We start from the raw sequence: 16,578 nt of genomic DNA on the forward strand, positions 1-16,578 counted from the left end.
AAATGCTCCGGAGTTTTCCTGAGCGTTTCTGCATCTCCCTGGCAGAAAAAAAGCATGCGGATTTTACATGCGTTTTTCCTGCCAGGGACAAGCGTAAGTGAAGCGTATTTCTGCATGTGGGTTGTTAAGCGCTTTCCAGGCGATTTTAGCATCACTTGGAAAGTGCTTGACAACTTGGTCACACTATATAAATCCATGCAACCGGCATGGATTTATATAGTGTGACCAAGTTAATAGTTGAAAAAATTATTAAAAATGGTAAAAAAAAAACAAAAACAACAACAAAAAAAATGTTATACTTACCGTCTGATGGCCCCCCGGTCTTTTCTCCGCTGCGTCCGGTCTCTTATACGGCTCGCCGTGGTCTGAAAGGACCTTCCATGACGTCATTTAGTCATGTGACAGGTCACGCGACCGCCGTCAGCGGTCGCGTGACCCATCACATGACTAAATGACATCATCGCAGGTCCTTTTAGACCATCGCGAGCCGTAGAAAAGACCGGACGCAGCGGAGAAAAGACCGGGGGGTGGCCATCAGAAGGTGAGTATAGTGTATTTTTTTTTATGTTAAAAAAAAAAAAAAGAATTAACATAAAAAAAAATACACTATACTCACCTTCTGATGGCCCCCCCCCCCCGGTCTTTTCTCCGCTGCGTCCGGTCTCTTATACGGCTCGCCGTGGTCTGAAAGGACCTTCCATGACGTCATTTAGTCATGTGACAGGTCACGCGACCGCCGTCAGCGGTCGCGTGACCCATCACATGACTAAATGACATCATCGCAGGTCCTTTTAGACCATCGCGAGCCGTAGAAAAGACCGGGGGGGGGGCCATCAGAAGGTGAGTATAGTGTATTTTTTTTTTTTTTTTTTACAGGTACCATGGTACCCAGGTCTGGATGAGAGTCTCCTCTTCTCCAGACCCGGGTACCATCTGCACATTGAATCACTTAATACCCGCATGTGCACATGTAGTCATGCGGATATTAAGCGATTCAATGCAAGTCAATGGCGGCGAAAATGCCGCGTTTATGCAAGAAAATTGGTAGTGCTGCGGATTTTTCCGTAATGATAATCCGCAGCGGAAATTTCCACAGCATATGCACAGCACATGCGGATTATGATTAGGGAACATGGCAGGCCGTCTACCAAGCGTTTAAGCGATTCTGCAGCGGAATTGCCGCTGCGGAAACGCTTAAACGCATAGTGGGCACGCAGCCTAACACAACCCCGAAATCCCCACAAAATGGGGTCTGGATGCATGGGCCTTAGACTGTAATGGTGACGGCAGCGCAAATGTGGTCTCTGATGTGCATCATTTTTGGGATAAGCAGTAGACTGCGTTTGAGTGTCCGCCTCCTGTAGGCGCACACTCCCGAAAAAAGTGCATGTTCACTCTGCCGTCACCATTACAGTCTATTGGCCCAGTCGGCGCAAGCATCCGTAGCCCGTTTTGTGGGAGCTTTCGGACCGGTTCCCCGACAGGGATACAGAACACAATGTGAAAGCACCTTAAGGGCTTGTGCAGACCATTGTATAAATCGGACGAGTGCTATCCATGGTTTTGATGCATAGCGCTCGTACCCATATTATTATATGAGGCCGTGTACATCCCAATTTTTTCCTACGAGTGGTCTGAGGAAAAAAATCGCAGCGTGCACGATTTGCCTCAGCGACTTGGATGGCACTCGCCCATTCATGTCTGTGAAAAAAAAAACAGACTGCACTCGGGATGATAGCCGAGTGCAGTCATATTTCCACTGACTGACATAATGCAGCCACTATCGCTACTTAAAAGTTTATATTTCCCTCTTTTTTTGGCAAAAAAAAAATATAAAAATATTTTTCTATCCTATTTTTACCTCAGAGAAAAAAACAAAAAACTTCTAAATGCTCAGAAGTGAACAAAGCCTCCCTGAGGTTCCAGGCAGCACCCGCAGCTGAGGGATGAAAACTGACGAGACGAATTCTATCACAGACATGATTTTGTTTTTTTATACCCACGTGTGAGAGAATGAGGAAGGGAGCGTGGAGCGCATATCGCGATAACACACAGCCAGGACTCTTCCTCCTCCCAGCTGCGCGGACGTCGTGTTGCAGTGAGCACATCGGGCCCCCGCCATCATACTCTCTTTCCCTCCCTTCACCTCAGCTACGAAAATGAGGGACACCATTAAGATTTTCGTCGGTAATGTGGACGACCGGACCACGCAGCAGGAGCTGACTGAGCTCTTCCAGAAGTACGGCACAGTGGTGAGCTGCGCCGTCATGAAGCAATACGCTTTCGTTCACATGAGGGTGTCGGACCACGCCACGAAGGCGATCGAAGAGCTGAACGGCCGCGAGCTCCACGGCAAGAAATTGGTGGTGGAGCTATCGAAGCCCCGACCCCAGAACACCTGGAAGATATTCATAGGCAATGTCGGCACCGACTGCGACGCCTCCGATCTCCGAACCCTGTTCGAAAAGTATGGGAACGTGATAGAGTGCGATGTGGTGAAAGGTAATAACGACCGGAGGAAGGAAGACGTGTGTGAGGAAACTAAAATGGCCGCCGAGCGCTGGGTGACCTAAGATGGCGGCCGCTAGTGCGCGCTTGTCTGACTGAATCCTGTTGCCTTCTCCCCGCGTTTCTATAGTGCTCTGTGTAGTTAACCCCTTCTAGTGTGGCCTGTGCCCAAAAGGAGTTGGCTGAGGGACACACAAGCCCTGTTTACAGTATTGCTCCATCCACATCAGTCTGTCATTTAGTCGTCGAGACACACGTAACATCATCCTGTGAGAAAGAGATGTTTCGACGATGTGTAATGCGTCCGAATCCAATTATCGCCATTAATGCAGTTTCCGGAAATACGTGTAAATGTTATCCTGTATACAAGGATATATTTCGACGTTATGTAATGTCCTTATCGTCGTTAATCCAGTTTGCGCTCTTATCTGTGGGCACATAGCGAGATGTCGCAGTCGCTTTTCATTACTTTGATGTGGGAAGCCGCGCCGTTAATTTCCCCATTCACTTCTATCATCGCAGTTTTTGCGTTACTCATACTCCCTGTGAGGTGCGATGGAACAGGAGGTTTCCTTTAAAAAGTATTCCCGTCTGGTGCAGGGTGAGCAGTAGTCCGATGGTGAAGGTTTAGTGTCGTCTGAAGACCGGCTATACACATAAGCTATAAAACAATGTTCACACTTACTTTATTAATTTTTTTTTCAAGGAGAAAGCCCTTTCTTGAAACGCTTATTAGAGACATTTTCTATTCCTGAAGAGGTTATATTTTGCCTTTTTTTTTTTTATATAGGATATATTCCATATGGGGTCTATTTAAGAGAAGTGATGTGCATCCCTACCCCACCAGGCTTTTATCAGGACCTTCTAAGGAAAGAAAGGCTTAAATGGGTTGTCCAAAGTAAATTTCTCCATTCCCTATCCATTTAGTGCCATAATCTAAACTGTCTTAATACTCATCCGTTAAAAATTCCCTACCGTTACCTCACTACCCTATTAGTTTAACCCCACCCAAACTTCCTATTTGATGTTTTGCTTTTGAATCGTCATCAGACTCTACGGTCAGTGCTGCAGCCTCTGTCTCCACCCTGTAACTTAGCGTCAGTGGCACTCCTTTCAGGGTCTGGGCTAGTCCCTGTGCACAATCACAGCGCGGTCTCTGTTGCTGGCTTGGATCAGCAGTGACGAACCGGCAACAGAGTGGTGTCACAATACGAGACCAGCGCCGCCCCCGCAGATGATGTCAATGGTCTCTGCACACCAGGTATTGTGGAACTGCTCTGTTGCCGTCTCCTCTCTGCAGCATAGCGCGCTGTCATTGTGCACAGCACACAGGGATTAGTCCATCACATTAAACCAGTGTCACTGATAATGCTTAGTTTCAGGGAGTGGGCAGGGACCGCTGCCCCCTGATGACTCTTTGTTTGAAAATCTCAGTGCATGCTGGGCTACTCAGTGTCACAAGAAAGGAAGTATGTTAGAAAAGCTGTTAAATAGTGTATTTAGGGAATTTTTATCGCAGGTATATTAGTTTAGATTATGGAACTAAATAGGGATTCAGAATGAAACTTACTTTGACTTTAGACCACCCCTTTAAGGGTATGTGCCCATGATCAGGAAATAGCAGCGTATATTCGCTGCATTCTCAATACGCAGTTAAATCCTCGTGTTCAGTGAACTATGCGGATTTAACGCATCCAATAAATTCTATTGTGGAAATTTCTTTTGCAGAGACTATGGTCTCCACAACAGAAACTGACATGCTACTGCTCATTAACCCACGCAGCAGGCGAGTTTACGCAGCGTCAGATAGAAGCACAGTGGGCATGGAATTCCTATAAATCCCATCCACTGCTTCTAATGTAGAACGCAGCCTTTTGGACACAGCGCAAGTGGGCTGCGTCCAAAAAGCTGCTATTCCTGATTGTGGGCATGTACCCTAATAAACTCTAAAAACCCTCACATGAACAATGAAGTGGATTTCCCATAGAAATAAATTGAAAGAGTTTTCCAAGGATTTTTGGAGCAAAACATCTCCAGAAACTGAGTGAAAATGGCCTTAAGCTGTTTTTTTTTCTTTTGAGTGTGTAGAGACACTTAAACAATGCTTGGAAAACTTTTTCCTATTTTGCGTCTATGGTAAATAATTTTTTCGTACATGATTTTTTTTTTTTTTTTCTCGAAGGGAACCGGTCATCAAAAAAACCCAAAATGCTGTTAATCTACAGGTTAATAGCATTATTATGCTAGCTGGCGCCTGCACTTAGACCAACGCTGCAGAGACAAAATTAACTTTATTTGCCCCGGCAGCATTCCTGTTTCAGTGACGTGGGCGGCGCCGACACTGGTTCAGTCACCACTCTATACAGAGCAGAAGCTGTAACCGCACCCCCCTGACTGACTGGTGACCTTGATGCAGAAGCAGTGTTAGGGCCAGGGGCGTGGTTACAGCCACCGCTCTGTGGTGCCTAAATCCGTGCTGGCGCCGTCCCCGTGCCTGAGATGGGCACGTTGCTGGGGAGAATAAAGTTAATTTTCTCCCCGCAGCGTCCAGCTGCATGCAGGCGCCGGGCAGCATAATAACGCTATTAACCTGCAGATTAACCCCATATCTGCAGGTTAATAGAGTTTTGTTCTGGTGACAGGTTCCCTTTAAGATTGAGAAACGCCCTGTGGGGAAAAAAGTGACATTATCTCTGAGGCATATTCTTCTTGAAATCTGCTTAAAACTTGACACATCCAATTAAAATGCTGAAATTAAAACAAAAAGAAAAAACACTTCAAGTAAAGAGAAAAAACTTCCCCAACAATGCAACATTTTCTGAAGCACTTTCTACTAGAAAAACGCAAGGTTTTGTCCACCTACAAAAAAAACCCTCCATCTGAACACAGCCTGACAGGATGAGTAAAAAGTAGAGTAGAGTGGATCGATTTGCAGGGCCCTGCTCCAGCGCACGGGTCATTAGTTCATGGCTATTGGGTGGGAGCCTGAGAACCTCCACTTACCTGCTGACATCCATGACTCCTCCTTTGATTGTCAGCCTGGTGCAATGTCTTGTGTGCGTATTGCTGCAGTTATAACTTTGCACCAGGCCCGCTAACCAGTAGTGGAGCTGGGGATGCTGGCAGATAGGATCTGGGTTGCAGGTCTCCAGTCCAGTTGTCAAAGACTACTCACATTGCCACTGAACCAGGGTCTGTGAATCAACTTGCTCATCCCTAGTAAAGAGCTTTAGGCTATGTTCACACATCATGTTTTTTTTCTGCAGCAAAACCTGATCTCTTGCCAGGAAGTTGTTCAGGATTTTTGTTGCTATTTTTTTTTCTTGCTTTTTTGGCTTTTTTTTTTTTTTGGGGTGGTTTTTTTTCACTGTCCTTTTGTCTCTTAGGCTATGTTCACACATCATGGTTTTTTATGCAAAACTTCAGCTGCGTTTTGCAATACCAGCAAAGTCTATGAAATTCCAGAAATGTCATGCACACCTTGTTTTTTTATTTGTTCAGGATTTTGTGCTTTGCATGTTTTTTTGCAATATAGAGCATGTCACTTTCAGTGTTTTTTCAGCATTTTTTGTGCCTAAACCAGAATGAGATTTTTTTTTTTCACTGAACTTTATGTACATGCATAACTGAGACAAAATGGCAGTGAAAAAACGCACACAAAAATCCAGAACAACATCCTGGCAAGAGATCAGGTTTTGCTGCTGGAAAAAAAAACATGTGTGAACATAGCCTTATGTATGTACATAAAGTTCAGTGGAAAAAATCTCATTCTGGTTTAGGCACAAAAAACTTGACACCTGCGTTTTTTCAGCGTTTTTTTTCACCACCCCTTACTTGAAGCACTTTAAAACAAAAAAGAATTATGAGAAATCACAATAAGTAGGCATGTGTAAATGAGGATGGAAGTGCACTGGGGTGTGATGATGCACTTCTACGTCTCGGCTGGTCTATGTATTCCTCGCCTTGTGCCGCCCTCTTCTGGTTGACAGGTTGTTTGATGTATTACATCATGTCTATGTGCATGGTCTTCTCATTGTACATGTGAAGTACTTTCACATCTGTGTGTCTGCCATGCCAACGATCTCTCAATCATCCAGAAGAGGATGGCACCAGGCGATGAAAACTGAGGCGTTGGAAATACATGGACACGGCCCAATGCACTTGCAGCATCATTTACATATACTTTCAAAAGGTTGTGTCTCACTGCTGGAAGAACATTTTGGGGTCACAAAGGTATCGATTGTCTGTGTAAATTATTGCTGACAGGTTTGCTTTTAAGAAAAATATTTTTACGACCTCTTCTCCTTTTGTGGTGAAGATGGAACAATCCCTGGGTAACAAGTTAGTCAACATGTCATACAGTTTGGTCAGCTTCATTATTAGTTGTTTTATTCAACTCGTTCCCATCCAAAATGAGTGACTAAGGAGGCGATCAACAAACGGGAAGAGATATGAGGCAAACTGATTAATGTAAAGTTGGCCAATAAAGCATCAGCAGTGACCGTAGCTCTCATAACAGTTTCTCACATAGTTCTCAGATGCCAGGATGCATCACAGCTGTTCCGTGGCCTATAGTCACAGGAGTATGAAAGCTAGGTCCTGAAATCACCATATAAGTGGACACAAAAAAACCCTCAGTTTTTAGCACTTTTTATATTTCCTTATTGGCTTACAGCCAACATCTGCCGTATTAAATGGAAAATCTCTGATCACATTAGTTTCTTTAAAGGGAATCTGTCACCCCCTGGGAGATATCAGACCTCTACTATGGGTATACAGGTTATAGAAAAGTAAATCCATACATAGCTGTATGGCCCAAAGTAGAGGTTTGATTGCAGAGAAATCTGTTTCTATCAACTCCTCTTTGCACAGGTTTAGCGTCCGGGGGACGCCAAGAAATCGCCGCCTATTTGTTTATTAATCCCCGAAAATTCCCGCCTATGTGCCTAGTTATCATATTTCCCCCTTCCCCTGCACGTCACAGGGTCCTGTGACGTGCATTGGTCTCCTTCATCTCCCGGGCATGCGCAAAGCGCCGCTCACATAGATTCTCTGGCTGCGGTCATGTGACCACAAGTATATGATATGCATACTCCTGGCTACATACTTGCATTGAGCGAGGCATGAAATAGTCTACTCGTAATGTGGTCATGAGTATTCATATTGCATACTTGCGGTCACATGACTGCCGCTCCTGGCACCAGAGATTCCTCGCAGCGTGCAGTGCGCGCCTTGTGAGGATTCACAAGTCTGCAGCCTCATAAAGTGACTGCAGACTTGTAGCTTTGGACTGGACATCCCTTTTAATTCTTTTTAATCTACAGTCTATCCCGATGATTGTGCAGTGTAAGCAGGCTTCCAATCCCCCAACGAGCGAGCAAATGCTCATTTGTCTGGTGAAGTAATCTTTTGGTTTGCTAAAAAACTAATCGTTCTTGGCAGCATGTGGCCTTACGTAAACAGGACGTGTTATGGAGTACATTGACAGCCTGCCTGTACTGAACGATCTATTGCTGATTGCTCTGGGAACATATTTAATGTGATCGGCCTGTCCAAACTGGCTATTGGGTGGTGTAAACCTGGCCTTCGTCTCTACAAACGTGCATTGCTGGCTCTGTTGGTTGTCTCCATTCTGATGGAAAGAATAGCTCTGTACACGGCGCTGATATTTCCCCCCCACCACCACGGCTGATACCACAGTAGAACCCAATGGCCCCTATTTTATGTCAGTTGGGTCTGTGAGTTGCCACCAGTATTTGGTGTGACAGATCTGGCTATGCAAATATGATCAGAGCAATTAGATCTAATGCTGTAATATCATTATACAATTACACTTAACATTAAGTAGGAGGATATTATACAGTTCGACTCCTTGATTAATTTGGGGCTTGGCGATTGTACACTATAGATCCGTTCTTTAGTATTGTGCATTTTTTCATTCTCTGAATGACATTTGATCTACGGCCTATGACATACATTTGAAAATATTACAGTGTAGGTACTTAATAAATTCTGAAAGATGTATAACATATTTTTTTTTTCCTCTCCTTGTATGCTACTTCATCAGACTATGCGTTCGTTCACATGGAAAAAGAAAGCGACGCTAGGGAAGCTATCGACAAACTGAATGGCAGAGATTTAAGAGGCAAACGGATTAATGTGGAGATGTCCAGTAAGGCTAATAAGCCTATGGGCGGTAACGGTAGCTCTCATAGCGGTCGCTCACGTAGGTCTTATGAATACCGAGATGCACCGCAGAGCCGCTCTGAAGCATATAACCGCAGGAGAGCAACCGAAGCGACTTATGCGTCCTATGCTTTGAAATCGCCATATGAGCGTTATGGTGGAGATTATGAGCAATATGATACTTACGACAGCAGAGTGCGTCCACCTTCCCCAATGTACTATTCGCGAGACAGGAGTCCCCTGCGGAGGTCGCCCACAAGAGCATACTATGAGGAAGCAATGACCTCCACTGCACTTGCACAGAAGTATCGTACTGCAGCGACAGACTATTCTTCATTGTCATCCGCCTATGGGGTCCAGACTACTCCATCGTTGTCGTCCGCCTATAGTAGTCAGACGTCGGCGTTGGCTTCTGCCTATGCTGCTCGTGCCGCCGCTGCTGCTGTGAATCAGACTGGATATGAGAGCCAGACCGCAACATATGGTGCAGACACCGCTACATATAATGCCCAGACAGCTGCAGCTTATCGGCAACAAGTTCCTACTCTAACCACAGGATACGCTGCACAGATTCCTGCCATGGCGTCGTCCTACACAACCCAGACTGCAGCCAACCCTTATGGATCCATTTCCACCACTACTCCCTATGCGTCGGCTACTGCATATCGTCAGCAGCAAGGTACCGCCTATGACCCCTCCCAAATCTCCGGCCTTGGGACACAGGCTGCTTATTCATCCCTTCAGGCTACAAATGATGCGCTCATGTATGAGCGTGCCTGTCTTCCACCACCACGAAGTGCTACCTCAGATAGCTTCAAGAAAGCGTCAGATGCTTATAAAAGGTAAGTAAAATCAAGCGAGCTAGGCTGGGTTGAGATTACCATTACATAAGACCCAAATAGGTGAATCAGTAATGTGTCCTTTTTGCTCTTAGCAGGGAATGGGCATTTTTGTGTTCTTTTATTGGGCTAGCCCAAGCCAAATTATGCTAGGTTTAGAAGCCAGTTACAAAAGTTAGGAGCCTGCAGTGACATGCTATATGCTGGATTCACACTAAAACTTGGATAGGCTTTACACATCACTTGCTATGTAGTCAGGCTAGAACTCCCCTTGGTAATATGAGTAGTACTCCTCCCCACTACCCTACACTGCCTCCATCATCTCCAGTGACCACAGCAAGTTCTCCTCCACCCCCCCCCCCCCCCACGTTGTCTTATCCCCTCCTAAAACAAATTGGTTGCTCTACTTCTAACTTTTAAGAAGTTAGACTTACCTAAACCTCTCCCTCATTTTTTCACACCTCCTGATGTCCCTCTGCAGTGCGTTCTTTATGGACAGCTGCCTACTGGATATTTGTATTCTGCCGTATATTGTTTAAATGGGATGAAAGTAATTATTTCCTCAGTGCATTGTTAGTATACAGAAAGTAGTATAAAAACCGTAAGGTCTGTAAAGTTAGGTCCTTCAGTATCAAAGCAGTAATATGCACCTCTCAGTGAATTGTTGGATTTTGGGACATTTTCTTTGGTTAGTACGTTTTAGGGTCTATGTTTAATTATTAGAGGAGGGAGTAAGTCATTGTGGCAGAGGGTGACGTGACCAAAGAGTGGCGAGATAGGAGTCTCAATAGTTGGTCCACCATATATCTGTTAAGTCACAGCTAGGAAGTTGAATGTTGTCAACCTTTGTTACCTATCATCTAATCAGTAAGAAAACCGAAAAAGCTGTGACCCAGAACCAAAAGAGGTTCGTCCCACTGTTCTTATTAGATAATGGAAAACCAAGAAAAAGGTGCAGTAAGCAGGGTAACTCAATAAAACACATACAATTTATTTAGGTCTCATTAAAAAGCATATATGAAACAATAAAAAATTGTCAAAGTACACAGACATAAAAGAAATAAATGGGTGAGCCAAAAAATAACCCATAGAATTTATACATGTAAATATCAAACACAATTTGTAATATACAATGTGGGGATAAGTAGCTGCTGGTGAAAATGCGTATATTGTCCTTTCAAAGAATAATGGAAAAAAAGTTTCTTGAGTAAATACAGGGGAACAAAGATAAGTAATAGTGGGTTCTGTGAACCATAAAATTACCCTGATAACCAGCGAATTCAACCAATGTAAGAAATGCAGTGGTTCACACACCATGTACACGACACACATTTCACAGGTGCTTCGTCAGGGGCTCACCAACCATTTCTTTCATATGTCTGAATACTTTGTCATTTTTTTATTGCTTATTTTATTCTTTCTTGTATGCTTTTTAATGAGACCTAAATAAAATATATATGTTTTATTGTGTTGCCCTGCTTGCTGCACTTTTTTTCTGGGGTTTTCTAGCATCTAAGCAGTGTAGTGTCATTATAAGGCTGCAAGAGTTTTTAGATTTTTATTATTGAGCTTTAGCTGCAGTCTAGTGGAAAACATTGAATTGTTCACAACTAGGTGTAGATATCACTATTGTAAAACCCTGCCATTGTTGGGTAGTAGTACTGTTTAACTTCATAATGTAACTTTCTCGTTAATAGCTTTGGAGGACACAGGAGCTGATGTTTCTGATACAGTGCTCCAAATCCCCTTCACATATATAGGTAAATAATTGACTTATCCAACTTACTAATACTATTTAACCAGTTATTAAAGGGTCATTCACATCCATTTATCTCCGAGATGGGAATATCTGCCTCTATGGGAACCCAGAAATAGTCAACCTGGCTGTGCTATGCTCTTTATTAGTGTTGAGCGAGTATGTTCTATTAACCCTTTCGCCAAGTATGCTCGGGCCGGGTTTCGAGTATTTACAGCTGCTCTGTGATATGGTTGAATCGCTCCCTGTGCATGATTTGCGACTGTTTGACAGTTTTATTACATGTGAGGAATGTCTATTTCTTACACATTCCTCACATGTAATAAAGCTGTCAAACAGTCGCAAATCATGCACACGGGAGCGATTCAACCATATCACAGAGCAGCTGTAAATACTCGAATCTCGGCCCGAGCATACTCGGACAGAACATACTCGCTCAACCCTACTCTTTATATAATTCTTCACTTTTATGCAAGATTTAGAAATGGCGTAGTTAAGGCTGCCAAGTTGTTTCCGGAGTCGCCACCTCCTGTGAACAGCACAGGATATAGATATTCCTGCCTTAGGAAGTTGGAATACCCCTTTAACGTTATAGATTTTTTTTTTTCCTGGTATTATTCCTAAAGTTCTGAATTGGGGGTGGATGGGACGGTGGTGGGGTGATATTTATCCTACATTTTGTGAAGAGATGAAACATTTAATACACACTATGTGAAAAATGAGAGGTTCTGGCTGCCTGCAGCCACCAATATCAAACGTTTTTACGCTTACTGCATGCTTTTATTTTCTAGTTTAATACAGACCTACACGTATCTTTTCCAGGGCTAGAGCAATTGCCAAAAGTTATGGATAAGGAACATTGAAGTAAATTGTTTACTAGATTTTTCAATTGTTTATGTGCAGCAGAGGATGTGTGAGCTTGGCTTTAAACATCACTGTGACCAAATCAAGCTGATGAAGGCACCATTAATTTATTAACAGTATGTAGTAAGCTCTAGTGGTAGCTGCAGGCAGACAGAATTACATCACGGCTATTGTCTTTGTACATGCTGGGAGTTTGGAGCTCTGTAGTAGAAAAAATTAACTCTGCCACCTTTTAAAAAAATAATAAAAAAAATATATATATATAATCTAATCTGCACTTATTTTTTAACCTATTTTATTTAGAAAATAGGTGATGCGAGGCGGATATTCACATGACAAACAACTGGTGTTATTTTTATTTATTTTTTTTAACTGTCATGTCCGATGAGAGGCTAAATCACTACTCTGGTACAGGAGGGCTTTTAATGATAGTTAGCAGCAGTGTAAGGACATAACCTAGGCACTCTGAATTTTCCTGAAAACACCAGCAATCTACAGGAAAATGTTGATCAATGGAGACCCCAAGTTTACTGTGCCACACACTTTATTAAAGACCTTCTAATCGTTTCAGTCCTCCGGATGCTGTGCGTCGTCCTAGTCACAATGCCACATGTAGTAACATCACGACTGGAGCAATGCTGAAAACTCATTTAGGCCACGTTCACACATTCAGTATTTGGTCAGTATTTGTTTCACTCCTGTTTTTAGCTTACAATCAGAGGAAAAGTTAATAGAAACACATGCACCACTTATGCATTTTTCACTCGCTCCTGGTTTTGGCTTACAAATACTTATGTCAAATACTGAACGTATTAATGTGGCCTTGGAGTGTACTTTTTTTTTTTTTTTAACGGACCTCTTCTCTAGTTACTACTTGTGTAGTTTACGGTGCGCTTTTTTTTTTTTTTTTGTAGTAGTATTAAAAAAACCTCCTTTTGTGTTTCGACCGCAGGATCGCTCCTGACCGCCGTTACTCTGAACTATCTGATTATCGCCGTTTAGCACAGAAGCCACAGGATTCCTTCCGTCGATCGCCGCCCAAGGCACAAATGGATTTTCACCAGACAGCTGAAACACAATCTGAGTATCCTCAATATGCAGCTTACAATGATTATCTAAGAGCGGCACAAGCACCCAATTATCCGCGACGTATGTAACAGCATCTCTGGTGTGATGTCGGACAAGTGTTTTTAGAATATAGGGTGATAATGTCCCTAAAGTGTACAGAATATTCTAATAAAGTCACTGTTACCCTTCACCACCAGTCAGGTTTCAAGTGATCAAATTCGTTTTGATAAGCACTGACACGTTTTATTACAGCCCTTTCACTTTTTCTTTGTGTACATAACTTCTGCAGTCCAAAAATCCTTGTTTCATAACAAACTAGGTATGGATATGGCATTAAGGCTTTCTTGATCAGTTCTCAATGTTTTTTCTTTCATATGAGGAGAAACCTCTCCGTTTATTTTCACATGTCAGATATAGGGGGCTTGGGTGTTTTTTATGTTGCTTCACACACCGTTATATATTCTAAGCTTGTGCCTGTTAGTTGACATGGTGTAAAGGAGGGAAGGGTTTACCATGAAACAGGTAACAGGTGTTCCCCCGTGATATGAAATGTTTTGATCAAAAGAAAATAGTGTTTGATCCATGTTTGACTTCTTTTTTAAACACAACACACCTTTGTCGCGCAAGACAAAGCCAATTTGTATGTAACCAAGAAGTTGTTGACCCCTTGAGACCAAACGGCTGCCTGCTGCAATAGGAGACACATTTTTATTATCTGCGTTGGCCACAAACTTGGTATATATATTTTTATGAAAATGCAACTTATTGTGATCCTTTTATAATTTTAGTGCTAACTGTATTTTTCATGCAAGACTTTCTGGTCGATATTGATATTTTAATTTGAAGTTCTCCTGTTGTATTTTTCCTAATTAAATGCAATTAAACTTTCCATGTTTTAGTTTTGATTTTTCTAGAATTATTTATTTAAATTAATATCCAATCTTTCCTCTTCAGATCACAGCCACTTCGCCTAAACTGTTAGCTGGTGATATGCAGACTACTAATGAAGCGGTTTAGAAAATACATATTTAATGGTCCCGGAACCCTTCAATTGATTACTTTTTGGTGTTTTGCGTGTTCTGTGAAGTGTACACGCCTCATCTGCTTCTCTTTTTAGATTTTATATTGCTTTATATTTTAGTCTCCCTGCACATCAGCACATATGATCTGCTACCTACTGGGATGATACAGTTTATTATATACTTCAAAATAAGTTAATAGACCATAAATAAACATTCATGGAAGCTGAACTGGGATTCTCATTATATCTATGTGACAGGAGCTGCATAATCAGAAACACTGATACGAGTTTGTGTGCCCCTTCTCCACCCACCAAGAAAAGAGTATATGTGGAACAGTGTGCAGTTTATAACAGGAACTTCGGGTAACTGAGATGGTGAATTCTGGTGAAAAACATGGGCATTATATATAGGGAATCACTACACAATCACTTGACACAAGTAAATAGAAAAAAATTCAGATGTAAATGAACATCAAAATCATGTAATGTTAGCTGAGATGTATGGGGTCTAGTTGTGTAATAAAAAGCGAGTGCTATTGTACGCATGTGAACAGAAGTATAAATTCACATACATTAAAATGTAGAGTTATAGTTTTATTTTTATTACCATTTTTGGATTGAGATCAGTCTTTATAATGAGAAAACCACCTTCAGTAATTCCATAAATTATCTGTGCAAATAGGATAGATATACAGGGTGGGTCATTTATATGGATACACCTAAATAAAATGGGAATGGTTGGTGATGCCAACTTCCTATTTGTGGCACATTAGTATATGGTAGGGGAAAAACTTTTCCAGATGGGTGTTGACCATTTTTGGATCGAACTTTATTTTTTTTCAATGGCAAGAGGGTCATGTGACACATAAAACTTATTGAGAATTTCATAAGAAAAACAACGGTGTGCTTGGTTTTAACGTAACTTTATTCTTTAATGAGTTATTTACAAGTTTCTCTTTGTTTACAGCCATTGACATGTCACAGAGGTTAACACGTGAGGAGTGATAGAAATTGTGTTGACGTTTAGTGAACGCAGTACCCGGGTCATTGCAGCAGATTTCAATGCAAGACACCCTACGAGACCACCCATCTCCCATGCTACAGTTAGCTAACTGCTTGCCAAATTTCGTGAAACAGGTTCAGTGTTGGATTGGCCAAAATGTGGATGCAAGAAAACTGTCACTAATGAAGAAACATCAGTGGCTGTCCTAGCTTCATTCAGCAAGAGCCCATAGTTTGGCACTCGCCGCATGTCACTGGAGAGTGGCATCAGTCGAACATCCCCTTGGCGGATATTAGCTACTCACAAATAACACCCTTACAACATCCAGCTGCTGCAGCATTTCAACGAGAATGACTCAGATCGGCGCACTGAATTTGCAGAATGGGCAAAACAAAAATTGGAACAGGACCCACAGTTTACACAGAACATTATGTTCAGTGATGAGGCAAACTTTTTTGTGAAGGGTGAAATTAACAAACAAAACCACCGCTATTGGTCTGACACTAACCCACAGTAGATAGATCCCTCCAAGACGGTTGGAACACAAAAATTGGTGGTATATGGGGTACAAAGATAGTGGGCCATTCTTCATCAATGGAAACCTTAATGCCACTGTATATCTGAAATTGTTACATGATGATATGTTGCCCTCTTTATGCTCTGAAGATGGCACTTTCCCTGAGTTTTTCCAGCAAGATGGTGCACCACCACATTATGGGTGTCAGGTCCGAGCATTCCTACATGAACAGTTTCCTGGAAAGTGGATTGGTTGTCGTGGGCCAGTTGAATGGCCACAAAGGTCTCCCGATCTGACCCCCTTAGACTTTTATCTTTGGGGTCATGTGAAGGCAATTGTCTATGCTGTGAAGATATGAGATGTGCCGCATCTGAAACAATGGATACTGGATGCCTGTGCTAGCATTTCTTCTGTGGTGTTGCTATCAGTGTGTCAAGAGTGGGAGAAGAGGGTTTCATTGACAATCCAACACAATGGGCAGCACTTTAAACACATGTTATAAGTTGTCATAAACTTGTAAATAACTCATGAAAGAATAAAGTTACGTTAAAACCAAGCACACCACTGTTTTTCGTATGAAATTCTCAATAAGTTTGATGTGTCACATGACCCTGTTCCCATTGAAAAAAATAAAGTTGGATCCAAATTGGCTGCCATGGTCACCACCCATCTGGAAAAGTTTTCCACCTCCCATATACTAATGTGCCACAAACAGGAAGTTGATATCACCAACAATTCCCATTTTATTTAGGTGTATCCATATAAATGGCCCACCCTGTATAACTGAAACCAAGTGCTGATCTGAAGGTGTTTTTG

The 16,578-nt window shown here is 42.4% G+C and overlaps 1 protein-coding gene across 4 annotated transcripts; it reads left to right on the forward strand.

The window, feature by feature from the left end:
- Positions 1 to 2,024: 2,024 nt before the first annotated feature.
- Positions 2,025 to 16,226, forward strand: LOC141213739 (RNA-binding protein 14-like). 4 transcript variants are annotated; one of them, XM_073665339.1, is made up of 4 exons: positions 2,026 to 2,502; positions 8,576 to 9,536; positions 11,231 to 11,293; positions 13,106 to 13,243. In XM_073665339.1, exons 1-3 carry the CDS (start codon positions 2,160 to 2,162, stop codon positions 11,250 to 11,252), a joined length of 1,326 nt encoding a protein of 441 aa, XP_073521440.1. In that variant the 5' UTR covers positions 2,026 to 2,159; the 3' UTR covers positions 11,253 to 11,293; positions 13,106 to 13,243. The 4 variants fall into 4 exon arrangements, with proteins under 4 accessions (XP_073521439.1, XP_073521440.1, XP_073521443.1 ...); XM_073665338.1 differs by lacking the exon at positions 11,231 to 11,293 and having other exon boundaries at positions 2,025 to 2,502; positions 13,106 to 14,119; XM_073665342.1 differs by lacking the exons at positions 8,576 to 9,536; positions 11,231 to 11,293; positions 13,106 to 13,243 and adding an exon at positions 15,210 to 16,226 and having other exon boundaries at positions 2,027 to 2,502.
- The last annotated feature ends 352 nt before the right edge of the window (positions 16,227 to 16,578 follow it).

This window comes from Phyllobates terribilis, unplaced genomic scaffold (assembly GCF_046119375.1).
Source record: "Phyllobates terribilis strain yellow unplaced genomic scaffold, ASM4611937v1 Scaffold_211__1_contigs__length_3443825, whole genome shotgun sequence".
Taxonomy (NCBI): Eukaryota; Metazoa; Chordata; class Amphibia; order Anura; family Dendrobatidae; genus Phyllobates; species Phyllobates terribilis.

Coding starts and splice junctions, on each gene's coding strand:
- LOC141213739 (XM_073665338.1), top strand. CDS start 2,160: ATGAGGGACACCATTAAGATTTTCGTCGGTAATGTGGACGACCGGACC. Junction 2,503..8,575: donor AGAGTGCGATGTGGTGAAAG/GTAATAACGACC, acceptor CTACTTCATCAG/ACTATGCGTTCGTTCACATG. Junction 9,537..13,105: donor GCGTCAGATGCTTATAAAAG/GTAAGTAAAATC, acceptor TTTCGACCGCAG/GATCGCTCCTGACCGCCGTT.